At 56.6% G+C, this 14,073-nt stretch overlaps 4 protein-coding genes across 4 annotated transcripts; 3 read left to right on the forward strand and 1 right to left on the reverse strand.

Moving 5' to 3' along the window:
* Window positions 1-1,664: 1,664 nt before the first annotated feature.
* BJ171DRAFT_582667 (uncharacterized protein) lies at window positions 1,665-5,180 on the forward strand (the record flags this gene model as incomplete). The annotated part of the gene is made up of 7 exons (XM_053114206.1): window positions 1,665-1,800; window positions 2,197-3,003; window positions 3,130-3,553; window positions 3,766-3,772; window positions 3,944-4,343; window positions 4,507-4,871; window positions 5,067-5,180. The coding sequence occupies 7 exons, from the start codon at window positions 1,665-1,667 to the stop codon at window positions 5,178-5,180; spliced, it is 2,253 nt and encodes a 750-aa protein (XP_052965977.1).
* Window positions 5,181-5,536: 356 nt separating this feature from the next.
* On the forward strand, window positions 5,537-6,921 carry BJ171DRAFT_508610 (NADH-ubiquinone oxidoreductase complex I, 21 kDa subunit-domain-containing protein). The gene is made up of 3 exons (XM_053111316.1): window positions 5,537-5,841; window positions 6,054-6,161; window positions 6,711-6,921. The coding sequence occupies exons 1-3, from the start codon at window positions 5,682-5,684 to the stop codon at window positions 6,818-6,820; spliced, it is 378 nt and encodes a 125-aa protein (XP_052965978.1). The 5' UTR covers window positions 5,537-5,681; the 3' UTR covers window positions 6,821-6,921.
* A 602-nt stretch (window positions 6,922-7,523) lies between these two features.
* BJ171DRAFT_599794 (uncharacterized protein) lies at window positions 7,524-10,422 on the forward strand (the record flags this gene model as incomplete). The annotated part of the gene is made up of 6 exons (XM_053114960.1): window positions 7,524-8,578; window positions 8,685-8,810; window positions 9,373-9,583; window positions 9,713-10,006; window positions 10,162-10,210; window positions 10,322-10,422. The coding sequence occupies 6 exons, from the start codon at window positions 7,524-7,526 to the stop codon at window positions 10,420-10,422; spliced, it is 1,836 nt and encodes a 611-aa protein (XP_052965979.1).
* A 483-nt stretch (window positions 10,423-10,905) lies between these two features.
* BJ171DRAFT_622764 (Metallo-dependent phosphatase-like protein) lies at window positions 10,906-13,294 on the reverse strand (the record flags this gene model as incomplete). Its single annotated transcript, XM_053115453.1, has 7 exons — window positions 10,906-11,307; window positions 11,450-11,562; window positions 11,672-11,900; window positions 12,090-12,660; window positions 12,853-13,042; window positions 13,166-13,224; window positions 13,281-13,294. 7 exons carry the CDS (start codon window positions 13,292-13,294, stop codon window positions 11,254-11,256), a joined length of 1,230 nt encoding a protein of 409 aa, XP_052965980.1. The 3' UTR covers window positions 10,906-11,253.
* Between the last annotated feature and the right edge of the window lie 779 nt (window positions 13,295-14,073).

Raw genomic sequence — 14,073 nt, forward strand, 5'->3', positions numbered from 1 at the left:
CAAACCGGCCCAAACCACGGCCGAGCCAAAGCAGCCAGCCGCACTCCAGCCAATCCTGCCAGGAGGCGAGGCCGAGGACAGCCGAGAGCGGGCGAGAGCAGACGAGGGCGGGCAGGGCGAGAGCGCGCCGCGAATGAAGCCCCCATATGCCCATATGGGGTTTGATGAACGGGCGCTGGCTCGAGTGCGCGTCGGCAGGCTCGAGTGCATCAAGAGTCACGTGTGTGTCACTGGACGGCTGCTCATGGGGGCTCTCCATGTGGATATGGATGTGGATGTGGATGTGGATGTGGATGTGGATGTGGATGTGGATGTGGATGTGGATGTGGATGTGTGGACGTCACTGGGTGAATGCACTTGATGATATGCATAGCCGTGAATGCATGTGGATTCTCCTGATGCCGCCCACTGATTTCGGTTTGTCGTGCAGCAGCGACAGCCCCGGCCTGTGCTGGAGCCACTTCCTATCCTCATTCACCCGAGCCATACACTGGTATTAAAGTGGTTGCAATGTGCTTTGGTTCCGGTGCAAATGACATGTTTGGGTCCGTCTGGCTGTCGGACGCTTTCGCACAGGATCCCCATCGACATATGGCTTTGAGGACTGTTGCGGACAACCAATATCGAACACTATCAACACACGGCCTGGCTGCTCGGCTCGGTCGTCCGACCGCCTGTTGCGGCAGATCGTCCGCAATCGCCTCCATTTCAATCTCCTCCATCGAAATCGCTTCCATTGCAATTATCTCCATTAGAGTCGTTTCCATCGCTCGACTCTCATCCTCTCCAATCATCCAACTGCCTCCTCTTTACCCAAAACCAAGTTGCTCAGGCTCCCTCCCCTGTCATGCCTGCATCCGTGGAACCCATCCGCCGCTGGGCGGCCAAGGTGTGTCCCGACAAATCCATCGTCATTCCAGAGCTTCTCTGCAGCATCGGCCTGCTCCTGCCTTCGGGCAATCCGCCTCCCGTCCGTCTCCCATCCTCTCGATCACTTCCTCGCTGGCCGCGCGGGGCGGGGCGGGGCAGGGCGGTTTGCTTCCCGCTTGATTCCAAACCCTGCTCCCCAATCACCGCTGTCGGCATCATCGCCGGCTCCGACTACCGCAATTGCCCTCATCGCCCATAGGCCTCCCCCTTTCCCTGGCACATTCCTGGGTTCTCCCACATCTGCTCCGTGCCCTCCGATCTGCAGGACTACCCCACTCGGCCACTACCGTTGGTTCGCTATTGCTTCTGTTTGCTGCTCTCCCACAGCCCGCTTGGTGTCGATTTGCCACTCGTCCATTGGGTCTCATTTTTGGTCCAACGCACTCCACATCCCGGCATCGCTCCATTATCGCATTCCCCCCCGCGATTTCTGCATTCTCGCCCGCTACACTCTCTTGCTCATCCCCTGCACTGATCCTTGCTTCCACGCGATCACTCCACACACTTTCTGTCTCTGATCCAGCTTGTCGTTCTTGCACTCTCGTCAGATCGGCAAAGTACTTCAGAGATCCGCTCAGCCATCCGCCGGGCCCGATCCAAATCTATCCAGCTCTGTTGCCGCCCAGCCCGCACCGGTCCTTTCTTCGCCCACTCGTTTCGCCCGCTTCCCTGGCCAGCCATCCCCTGACGAGCCCTTAGCCCAACCGGCCACGACACCTCTTTCCGCTGAAGCCATGAACAACACTCTGGTGGATCTCGATCAGGAGGCATCTATTGACGACGGCGGCGATCAAGACATGAAAAAGGTCTCGTCCAGCGGCGACGGCAACGATCCGTCTCTCGAGCGACAGGACGAGGGTCTCAAAGTTGGTATGCAAACCTTGGTGTCGGAATGGAATGAATGCGCGATTGCCGCCGCCCTGATGCTTTCTGTGTGTTGTTTCGGCCAAGGGAACTCTTGTCGAGCGCAATAGCTCCCGCACCGGCTCATGTCCCTTTGACTGCGTTCACGATGGTCGCGGATCAGTGTGCTCATGGTGTTGGTAGCGCTTCCCGTTGGTCTGGTTCTTGAATGAGACACGACCTTCATGAGACACGGCCTTCATGCGGCTTGTCCTCCATCGAACCCGTCTTCCCACATACACTTTCCGGGCTGCTCGTGGCACCATCCGCGCCGTTCCTATGCTGCCGCACACTTACATCTTCGATTCAACGGGCGGCGCTCGATTGCCTTCTGTCGTCGCCATCCTGCCTCCCTCCTGCCAGATCTCCCAAAGGTCACTGTCTACAAAATCGACAACGCCGGGACGGTTCCGTGGAAGAACGGTCTCGGCGAGACTCTCGAGGTTGCCATCTATCCGCCCAAGCGCCAGTTTGAGAAGGATCAGTTCCTGTGGCGACTGTCTTTGAGTACCGTACGCGACAACTGCTCGCTCTCGGTGCTTCCTGGCTACGATATGGCTCTGGTTCTGCTCCCTGGCGAGGATTACATCGCCCATACCAAGACACCGATCAGTGCGCCGGCCGTTTTGCACCACAATGACCAGGAGACAGCCTTTCCACTCAAGCCGTTGGTACCATACACCTACAACGGCTCCTGGCCCACGGCCTGCCACGTCAAATCCTCGCCGCTGAAGCTGCTTACGTTCATGGCCAATCGCAAGTACACACAGGTGTCGGTCAGCCTCGAGACCATCTGCCCGCACGGTCTGAGCGACGACGGCATCTGCAACGAGAACCACAACTTTACTCCGACGCCGCAAAGCCGCCATCGCTCGTCCTCCCGCTCTCGCGGCAGCGACGACGAAACCGCCAATCCAACCAGCAAGATCCTCCTTGGCGCCTTCACCATCGTCTATGTCATCAGCGGCGGCATCAAGGTCAAACTCGACGGCGACATCTGCGAGCGCACGATCCTGCCTGGCGAAACTCTGACGTGCGAGCGCCACGACGAGTCCGATCCAACGGGATTTGCCATGACACCCTTGAATAAGGCTGATCTGGACGAGGCAAAGCCGCGGCACTTTGAGGGCATGCTTCCTGTCCCGGGGCAAGACAAGCCGTCGAGGAAAGGTGCGGACCCAGCCACGAACTATCGCTGGATCTTGTTAAATGTCGCCCTATCTCGCTGAGAGGCGGGTTGCGGTACGACCCGACTATCAATATTTTGATGATAATCCCCTCCTCTGTGATCTGCAGGACACCAAGATGCCACGGTTCTGATCATCCAAGCCGATATCCGCCGTCCTCGCCGCGACTCCATCACCAGCGAGCCGCAGCGGCCACCGATCCACCGCAAGGGCTCCATCATTGTCTTTGATGATCAGCCTGCCTGGGGCTTTGGCAAGGATCTCGACTCCACCCACAGCATTTCGGATCTCAACGAGGCCTCATCGATCCTGCCGCTCATGTATTGGGATAGTGCCCGTCACTATCGCCCACCCGTGTTCAGCGCCAGATTCCAGAACGAGAGCGAAGTGCCTCCGCCGACGGTGCGCGACTCTTTGGCAATCTCCGAGTTTCCGACCGGCAAAATCAGCACGCTCTGGATCAACATGGTCAAGCAAGGCCTGTCCGAGTGGCTCCGGGTGCCCGTCATCATTGCGCGAGGCAGCGAAGAAGGGTAGGTTGCTCGCAAAATGACAGCGCACATCAGCCAGGCTGTGGGGCACGATCCTCCAGATACACACTCGCCCTGCTCCCTGCTCCCTGCTCCCTGCTGCTGCATCCGTGGGTGCGGATAGTGGATGTACACCCCGCTGGCGCCGAGTTGTACCGCCACTGATCCACTTGCTATCCCATAATGTGTGCCCCGATGGATTATCTTGGCATCAGACCCGTAGTAAGTAGGCACGCCATATCAAAGGTGGCAAACAGTCGCTTGGTGCGGCGCCTCAAAAGCTGCTCTTGGAAAGGCAGTGATGATTGCACACACTCTGGCCGGGTCTCCCTCTTGGTGCCAGGCCTCAAATCGCTAGAATAACCATATGCTCGATACTTTTGTGGTTCATAGGTGGGAATCACGGCAGTTGTTCACGGCAACGAGCTCAACGGTGTGCCTTGCATCCATCGAGTCATCACCGACATTGATGTTTACAAGCTGAAGGGCACCGTTGTGGCCGTTCCCTGCGTGAATGTCCCGGGCTATCTGCGCTTCACTCGCGAGTTCAGCGACGGCAAGGACCTCAACCGCCTGTTCCCTGGCAACGAGAACGGCACCGCCAGCCAGATTTACGCACACATGCTCATCACAAAGATCATCAACCACTTTGACTTTTTGATCGACCTGCACACCGCCAGCTTTGGTCGGATCAACTCATACTATGTACGAAGTGACATGAACGACCCCGTCAGTGCCATCATGGCAAAGCTGCAGCAACCGCAAATCATTCTTCACAACAGTGGCCAAGACGGTATGTATTGGAGTGCGAGGGAACAAACGGATGCAATCAGTGTTAGCTGAGGCAGAGGAATGAGCGTGCTGCGGCAGGCTTGGTAAAGAGATGATCTTTCAAGATAACCACGGCTCGCCTCTGACGGAAACCCATGTTCTCATTGAAATCTCCACCACTTCAGGCACCCTTCGATCGGCTGCAAGCTCCCGCGGTATCAAGGCCATCACGGTCGAAATCGGCAACCCACAGCTGCTCCAGAACCAGTACGTGCAGTGGTCGTACATGGGTGTCATGCGCATTCTGTCCTATCTCAACATGTTCAAATCCGACGGAATCAACGCCAACTCCGCCGAAGGCGCGGTGATCCCGCCACCGCCCAACACCATCATATGTTCGCGCGGCTTTTGGATCTACACTAAAACGGGAGGGGTGCTCGAGGTGTATCCGTCGGTCAACACGGTCGTGCGCAAGGGCGACCTCATTGCTCGGATCAAGAATATCTTTGGCAACATCGTGGACGAGATTTACTCGCCGAGTCACGGAGTGGTAAGTGGACAGCCCTCCCTCGTAGATCGTGTGCGTTGGACAGACAGCGAAGCGAGCCGGAGCGGATACAGGGGTTACCATAAGACTCCACACGATATCATGGGGAGGGGAAATGCTCTTGGGCTGCATGGCTATGTGTCTGTCTGTGCGAGATCATAATGTCGATCTTACATTCTTGTGTGGCCCCTCGATCAGACAATCGGACGCAGCTCCAATCCGGTGGCGATGGCGGGAGATCGCATCCTGCACTTGGGCGTCATCAAGAAGGACAACGAGGTCCTCCCCACGGTCGCCAAGGAGAACTACTGAGCAGCTCTGTCAGCTTGATAGTGTTGGCTGTGTGGAATCGGAACCGAGGAGTGGTTGTTGCGGGGTGTGTGGGTGCAGCAGAGAGCAAGAAACGAACGAGTGAGTGCATGAATAAACAGCCACCTGCGGAGGCCTGCTTGGCGACAAGTGGCGGTCCAGCCAGAGAGTGCGTTCGTCGGGACATGGCGACGGACATGGCGACGGACATGGGGCAGCCGAGGCCAGCCAAGCACAGACGCCGAACACGTGGGCGGTGCGCGATCCAGCCGGCTGCAACCACCCGGCTGGCTGCAACCGGCCCTCGCCCTCGAAAGCGATTTTTTCCTTTTTCTGGCATTTGGGCGCTCTTTGGATTGCGTCGCTGTCCATCGCATCGCATCGCATCGCATCGCTTGCATCGGCCGTCGGACGCTCTGCATCCATCATCCTCGACCGGCCATTTGCCCTGCCGTCCGATCCAAAGCTCGCCCTCAGCTCACATCTGCAGCACCCGCCGGCATCATGAAGTTCTTCAGCGGCCTCCCCGACTCGGACCACACTCCCTACACCGTCATCGAGACCGAGCCCCACGTCAAGGATCTGGTCTCCTACTTCCGTGCCTCGGACGTCCTCGTCATGAGCTCCATCGGCCTCGGCTTCCCTGCCGCCCACATTGCCTGGGGTGTGTGATTGTTTCATATCTGTCCCTCTGCCGTGTTTGCTGACTGCTGATCCTCGCCCGTCCATGCAATCACCCGAGCCATGGCGGATCGACGCCCTGAGCTTCCTCATGCGACATCGACCTCCGCATCAGCTCTGTCCTGATCCAGATCCGGATCTGGATCTGGATATGCATCTTTTGCGAGCGATACTAACACTCTTGTCCGCATCCAGAGCACTTCTCGCCTACCGTCCCCAGAAAGTACCTGACCCGCTCCATGCTTGTCCAAGTGCCCTTCTTCTTTGCCCTGGGCTTTGCTGTTGCCTGCAAACGATCCTACTGTAAGTCTCCTCTCAATCCCTATGATGAGTCGTGATATCTGAGTGTCCAGCCGATTCTGCTCGTCAGCTGTTCGAGCTTGTCCTGTTTGTCGGTCAATTCTGGGCTCCAGTATGGCACAGGACTCTGGACCAGGTCGTGTTTTTCGAGGCATCGCACGACCGGCATACTGGAGTCGACGGTGTCTCCAGATAACCAGCACGAGGTGTCGCGACTCAATCGTCGCACCGGCTTCGAATCGAGACACATGGATCGGTTCAAATGGCAACTCAGATCGCCATCCTGGCTGTGGCGACGCGCTGGTTCGCTCGCATTGCTGGCTTCTCGATCGTTGTGCTGCGATTGATACAGCTGGAGCAAGTTGGCAAGATCGCTGATCCCTCCTCTCGTCTGTTCGTGTCTGCTCTGATGCAACCACCCTGGCATCCCATCCGATCAAACCATGCTCGATACTCGACCGCGCTTTGCGACGACTTTTGTGGACTCCAACATCAAATTTCACGGCGATCTTGACCATGGCCCTCGTCGACGTGCAATCATCAACACCCCAGTCCGATTCTGGGGCTGGAGCGAAAACGGACAGGAACTGAAGCGCTGGGAGGCCGAGAGCGCCAGCCGACCTGCTCGATCTGGACAGGGTTGGCAGGATAATGATTGGTGATCCTCATCGAGATACCAGCGTTCGCGAAACGGGACACTTGCTTTTGAGGCCAAAGATCACTTCTTTGTTTCTGGATCTTCAATACACACATGCCCAACCAACGTGTCCAACCGTATCGCCATCACCAGTAGCGCAACACAACATGGCATATTTGATTTCTGTGTTGCCGCACTGTGACATCTGACCCGATTCATGGTCCGCAAGGATCGACATCCGTTTGGGGGGCACATGATGACGGCGATAGAGTACAAGGTCCTGCTGCTGCGGTCGGTCGTGCGTTGGGACAATGGAGCACTCGCTCGCCAACCAGGGCGGCTCTGGATGGTCCATCTGCTTGACATAGTGCGCTTGGCTGCTGGGCACTGTGATTGGCCCGAGTACACTGCGGTCGTCCTGCATTGTCGAGTCTGGCATTGTCTTCTTGGTCTTGTTTGCTCTCTGCGCATAGCCTCTCCTGCCGATCGCCATATTCATCCCTCTCCCGATGGCCGATAGAGACAGCGGCTACTGTCGCGGAGCACCGACCTGCCTTTGGCTTTGTGCAGAACGCCCTGTTTCGTTGGATGCCACCTGATATCGGCATTATTCGGTTCAAAGACCCTGCGCCTCCCCGTTTCCTTATAGATACGGTGTGCGAGACCCACAGCCCGAGTCTGCTCTGCATCTCTCGCTTGCTTCTGCTCATCACACCACCACCACCACCATGCACCGACTAGCACACGGATGGATCGGCCTGCTGCTGGGCATATCCACAGTTCATTCCCATGTCGGCTCTTCCTCTCCTGCCATCCAGACGGTCGACTACAGCCAGCTCGTCAACATCACCATCAGCGACGATCTCATCCAGATTCCGGCAGAGCACCAGACCATGATGGGCATCCAGGCCGAGTTTGGCACTCCGATCGACTACTCCTCCGTGGGCACATTCCCACTGATCGCCATTGATTCTGGCGCCTGCTACCCCTTCAACATCGATCTGCCGGCCATCTCCACCCAAAAGGCTATCCGCTGGGTCGCTCTCGTCGAGAGAGGGTCTTGCTCGTTCGAGGTGAAGGTTTGGAATCTCCAGAATGCCGGTTTCTCAGGTGTTCTCATCTACGACCGCATGGCCATTCACCCGTCGGGCAATATGAATGGGCTCCGAGGGCTCATCCGGATGAAGTCGCTTGGCATTGCTGAAGAAATCCACATCTGGTCGGCCTTCCTTTCCCACTACCAAGGCACTATTCTCCGCGAGGCATACACGGCCGTGCGTCTGCTTGGCGAGTCTGATGCCTTTCTGATCGTGAGCATCAGCCTCGGTCTCCGCCCCGAGTGGGTCCACGAGAACCTGTATCAGCTCAACCCGCTCACCCACGGCGTCTACGATCTGCTGATCAATTTACTGTTTGAGTTCCTGATGAGCACCTGGATCATGACCTTTCTCTTTGGTCTTGGACTCCTCTGCCGCAACATGTACTACTATCGGCGACTGGCGTTTTACGTTTCCAGCGACGTTGTGCCGCCCGTGACAGTGGAGCTGACGAGCCTCGGAATCCCAGTCAAGGTCCTGACCGAGCAAGATCTGGGTCTGGCCGCAGAGCAAGCGAATGGGGCCTCGGCACCGCCTGACGCTGCCTCTGCTCCTGCCACCAAGGTATCGTCACCAGGCGGATTCTGCACAGTCGTTCAGGACTCGTGTGTCATCTGCATGGACGACTTTGAGTGTGGGAATCATGTTCGGAGGCTACCCTGCCACCACATGTTCCATGACCAGTGGTAAGTGGTGCGATACGTCGAGAAGCACATCAATTGTGGTCGGCTGGACTGTGGACCAGTTCAGACTTTCAACTGCAGCACTGACGCAGTTGACTTGGTCCTTCAGCATCAGCGAATGGCTCACTCGACACACTCGGCTGTGTCCGATCTGCAAGCAAGACATCATCAAGCTCTGCGAAAGCATTGGAGACAAATGTGGTGGTGACAGTGCGGACTCGGGGACAATCCCATTGTATGCGATGATCCTCGGTTGGCCTCTCGCAGGGCTCATTGAGCTTCTACAGCACTTTTGGCCACACCGGCCGCTGGCCACCACAGACGCAGACGCAGACCAAGAGCTGCTGCTCCTCAATCCAGAATCAACAATTACCGTGCTCCCTTCGGTGACACCTTGATGTCGGCATGGATGTCTGGACTGCTGGCTCGGTGAACGACGAACTCGGGGGTCGAACATGTAGATGGAGGCGGTTGTCTGAGAGCGACACTGCTGTTGCGATTTGGACATTTGTGCATGGCCTCGATGCATGGCCCCGATGCATGGCTCCTCAGGAAGATATCGAACACTCCGTCTCGGGCAAAATATATTACGGGGCTCACCAGCGGCCCTTATTGAGTCGTCCTCACGACTGCTGCTGCCGGTCATCATGGCAGCTCGATCATTGGTCTCGCGATTTGCCTTTGTGGGTCGTTCTCCGCACCTTCGTCCTCGCCCACGTCTCCACCCTCATCTCGACAACGATATCCTCTCCTTCCTCGTCGCTGCCGCCTGCCAAGCACCACCTCGGCCCACACAGCTCTGCCATGTACTCGTCCTCCTCGGCTCCGAACCAATACATCCCCAGCGAGGTCCGCCGTCTCCTCTCACGGCCCACCTTCATGGGCAAGAACCACGGAGCGGCGATCCGCAAGTGGTACGCTGGGGTGTTTTTCTTCTTCGACCCAGCCAAGATGCTGTCACCTTTCGGAAAGGCGTGCTTTAGCGGCGATCTGGAGCAGGTTCATGCGGTAGGCTTTTTTTCGACAGAACCAGTGCTCAGCCTGCAGAGCACATGGAGATCAGAGCAGGCAGCTGTCCATGCATCCAAGAGCTGACGTTATCCCGTGCCTTTGCCCGGTCGATATGTGCTGGGCTAGGCTCTCTCTGCCGAGCCAAGTCCATCCCTGAATCGCAAGGAATCCTTCCTCGACTTTTCCTACATTTCTCTTGCTGTCCTCGGCCACACCAAGGCTCCAGCGCCCGGCCACGCCGCCGTCGTCCAGCTGCTGATCGAGAAGGGATGCTCTGTCGATCTGCCCGATGCCAGCGGCAAGACTGCCGTCTTTCTTGCCTCGACCAAGAATCTTGACCTGGAGATGATCGATATCCTTGCCCAGAGCAACGCCAACCTGAATCATCGGGACAAGACAGGCAGCACCCCGCTCTTGGAGGTGGGCAGGATCTTGCTCTATCGGGGTTTCGGTTGCTTGTTGGCCACTGAGTCCTCAACCGCTCGACTGGGTTCATTCGATCGCTTTACTTGCCACTATTGCCTGCCGAGCTGCACGTTTGCCGATCGCTCACCAAGGTGTCGTTCCCGTCACAGGCCATCAAGCTTGGCAACACTGAGTCGATTCGGTATCTTCTGGCTCATGGTACAGTCGTCGCCGCATTGCTCGTTTGAAATGCTCCTGGTTCTTGCCCACGTCCCTCTCACTTTCGGCTTCCGATCTGCGCTTGTTTTGCATCCACCGGTCGTGTCGCAGGTGCCGGTCTGGACGTCGCCGATGCCGATAACGTCAGCCCTCGTTCTCTGCTGGACTCGGTTCCAGAGCCAGTCCAGGCGGTGCTGCAGGAGTTTGCCTGAGCACAGAGCCGGCCAGCACCCCGAGATCAAGATACAGATCGAGCCCGTCTGCGTCGTCTTCGAACGCTCGCGGCCGGTCTCAAGATGTCGATGCCACGTAATGACCGGCAGCCAACGCTATGGGAGCCGTGTCTGCATTTTGCGTCAACTCTCTTCATTGTCACTGTCTTGGTTGTGCCGTTCAACCTCTGATCCAGAAACCCACACAACAACGAGCACGCAAAACGACGACGGTTGTCGAGAGTTAAATGTCCAAAGGCGATGCTGCTCAGCTCAAAACAACAACAACAACAAAAAAAAAGTAAGCCATTGGCGATCCTTCTGCAAATATAAGAACAAGCGCTGCTCGGGACAAACCCGCACGCACTCAGGAGCTTTTGGCGCAAAACCCATGATGCAGCAAGTTATTGGCTCGAGAAAGGAAGGGCGATGAATATCAGATTCAAGTGAAAGAAGCTCCTGTGAAGCGAAAGAAAGTCTCAGTGGCACAGGGAAGAGTCCAGGGTCGATGCAAAGATAGTCCAAAGAGGGTGTCAAAAGAGAAAACAGGAAGAGCAGGCATAGGTGGGCGAAGAAAGCGCATTGCTCAAAGGCCACCAAAGTTCACTGGGATGTCGGCTGCCGATTCTGGTCGTGTTGGCTTTGGCTGGCCGCAACAAGTTGGGCGGATGACGTATCCGTGCGGGCATATTTGTGTTCTTCGACCTGGCACATGCTTCGCCACAGCGGTGATTCCAGTAGTTGCTCGGCGATGGTTCGTGCCTTATCCCAACAACTCGCTGGCTGTACACGGCGACACCAGGCCGAAGCTTTGTGACTTTGATCGCCCTTCTAGAACATGCTTGCAAACCGTCCAGCATACTGCATCGGTTTCACGGGCGGGTGCTGATCGTGGACGCGAGTTCCGGGTAACGTTGGGAGTAGAATGACGAATGAGAAGTATCCCTCAGATAGCGGCGTCGCTGTTCGATTGGCCCCAGAATGTGCCAGAGTGCTGTCATCTCGGTCAAACCGAGGGATCGCTTACCGGAACGGCCTCGAACTTGGTGTACTTCAGCTCCAGATCAGGTGTGATGGTGATGAAGGCGCCCTTGTTGCCAACGCTGTCGCAGTAGTTGGGCGCACTAAAGATGGTGACGCCTGCATGTGCCGGTGTCATGTAGATGTGCATCAGAGCAGGAAGATTGTTACGCCTTCCACTGGTCGATGGCTGTTTGTGTAGCTGCCACTACACAGCAGCATCACTTACACTTTCCGTCGTGGTCGATGCAGTATCCTTCGTCCTTCACTTCGTGGCTGCGGATGATCATCTTCAGGTTATTGGTCCGGAGGAAGTCCTCGGTGACGTCTGGGCCAAACTGGATGCCAACGCCACGCTTGCTGAGACCACGGCCGGGCAGCATTCGTGGGTCGCTCCACAGCAGCTCGCACATGAGACCCTCGTTGCCGGGCTGCTTAAAGCGGTCGATGGCATAAAGCTAGGGAGGTCGAGAGCGCACAGGCAGGGCATTGTCGTGAGAGTCAGTGCAACGAATTCAGCGGATACTGCACTTGGGTCAGACGGATAGGCCCGGCATTGCGCAGGGATTGCAGCGAGATCAAGGACACAGCAGCGGACGGCTGTGATGTCTAGTCGTGGCAGAGTTGCAATCAATGTGCGGGCTTACTTCGTCGAGAGTCACACCATCGCGCGAGAACAGACCGCCATGGATGACCAGGATCTTCTCGCCAATCAGGTTGCCGAGCGGAACAGCATTGAAGATCTCAGAGAACAGCTTGAAAGTAAGGTCCGAGTACTTTGCCTTGACCTCGCCTTCGAAGCCGTAGACTTTGTTCATGTCGTCAGTTTCGTGGTTGCCGCGGGACATGAAGAAGGCGTTGGGGTACAGGTATTTGAAAGCCAGGAGCGTGAGGATGCATTCGACCGAGAACGAGCCACGGTCCACGAAATCGCCGTTGAACAGGTACATGTTTGTGGGCGAGGGCAGTCCGTTGAGTTCGAAGATATGGAGGAGGTCATAGAACTGTCCATGGATGTCGCCGCAGACCGTGATCTTGGCGCCTTCGGGAATGTCGATCTTGACGATTGGGGGCTGCTTCTCAAACAGCTCCTTGCACGCGATCATCAGCTTGAGTGCATATTTTTTGTGCAGCTTGCTCTGTTTCTTCATATGCTCCATCATCTGGGTGACAAACTCGAGCGTGATGCCGTCGTCCGTCATATGAGGGCCATCGTAGCTGCGGAGGCGGTAGTGCATCCAATCGAGTTCACACACAGGCGTATGATGAGCTGGGAGTGGCTGTGCCGCGCGTTCTGTATGCAAAGCCGATTGCGCAAGTCGGATGTGTCCGCACCCTGCTTCCCTCTCTCGACCAGAGCACCACATGGAGCGTTTATGCTTGATCGGTGCCAGCTTCCACCAGGCTCACCTTGGCTCGACAATGATGGCTTCGAGATCGCCGAGCTGCTTGATGATGCTGACCTTGTGCTCATCGTCGACCATGATCGCCTTCTCAAACTCCTGGCGGCGCAGCTCCTTCTCGCACTCGGTGAGCTTCTGCTTTGCATCCGCATCCTTGGGGGCAACCTTGACCACCGCCCGGAAGTCTTTGACGGCCTCTGGAATGCATCGGAGATGACATGAGTGAGCATGTGAACGAAGACAGTGTGAGTGGGATGCTACCAAGCCTGCCGCGGGCCGGTACGGCAGAATACAACAGCGTTGGGTGGCACGGCTCGTACCTTTGAACTTGTTCAGCGCCATATTGGCAACTGCTCGCCGATAGTAGCCTTTGATGTACCTACATCGATGCAATCGGCCAGGGGATTGTCAGGTCGATGCCAGGATCAGTACCACTCACTCGAGACCATGGAAACAGCGGATCGCCTACCCTGGGTCAAGCTCTATGGCCTTGTCAGCATCGCGGATGGCGGCGCCATAGTACTCTTCTTTGATGTAGGCTGTCCACACAGAAACCACACATGGTCAGTGCCAGAGGCTTTAGCGGTGGCATCGCCACGATGCCGATATTGTGAATCGCCCGGCTCGCCTACCAAAAGCGCGGTTTGCATAGTATGCTGGCACGGTCGGATTGAACGAGATTGCATCGGTGTACCGCTCAGCGGCTTCATGATACTTTTTGTTGGCAAACAGTTTGTTGGCCTTTTCTTTTTCCTGTGGATGCAGATGCAGAAGGGGTCATGAGCATTCAGAGAAAGACTGCCCAAGAACGGGGCCTCCAAAACAGCGGCTGCTGGCTTGCTCAACTGGCAGTCCAGCCGTTTGGGTCGAACACGCCGCTCATCTCCAGCGACCTTCATCAGCGTAAGCAATGATCTGGGTAGATGCGCTGGACCAATTTGAACTGGACCAATTTGAACTGGACCGATCTGAACTGGACCGATCTGAACTGGTGCATCGAGCAAAGTTCCTGCTGGTGTCGTGCCGGATGCTGCAGATCCTTCTCCTTATGAGCCAGGTCGACATGATCAGACCGTGGCACTGCCACAACATACCTCCTCAGCCCTCAGGCGGTCCGCCTCGGTGATCGGAAGCGTACTGAGATCCGTGGATGCAACTGAGCTAAGCGCCATCATTCTCAAAGCCGGTCAGAAGTTGGTTGCGCTTGGGAATTGGAATTGGAATCTGC

This window comes from Polychytrium aggregatum (genome assembly GCF_025602895.1).
Source record: "Polychytrium aggregatum strain JEL109 chromosome Unknown BJ171scaffold_22, whole genome shotgun sequence".
In the NCBI taxonomy this organism is placed as follows: Eukaryota; Fungi; Chytridiomycota; class Chytridiomycetes; order Polychytriales; genus Polychytrium; species Polychytrium aggregatum.

What these genes read in the sequence shown, in the direction of transcription:
- BJ171DRAFT_508610 (XM_053111316.1), top strand. Translation starts at nt 5,682, where the DNA reads ATGAAGTTCTTCAGCGGCCTCCCCGACTCGGACCACACTCCCTACACC. An exon ending in TGCCGCCCACATTGCCTGGG is followed by an intron (nt 5,842 to 6,053) that starts GTGTGTGATTGT and finishes GTCCGCATCCAG; the next exon opens with AGCACTTCTCGCCTACCGTC. An exon ending in TGCCTGCAAACGATCCTACT is followed by an intron (nt 6,162 to 6,710) that starts GTAAGTCTCCTC and finishes TCAACACCCCAG; the next exon opens with TCCGATTCTGGGGCTGGAGC.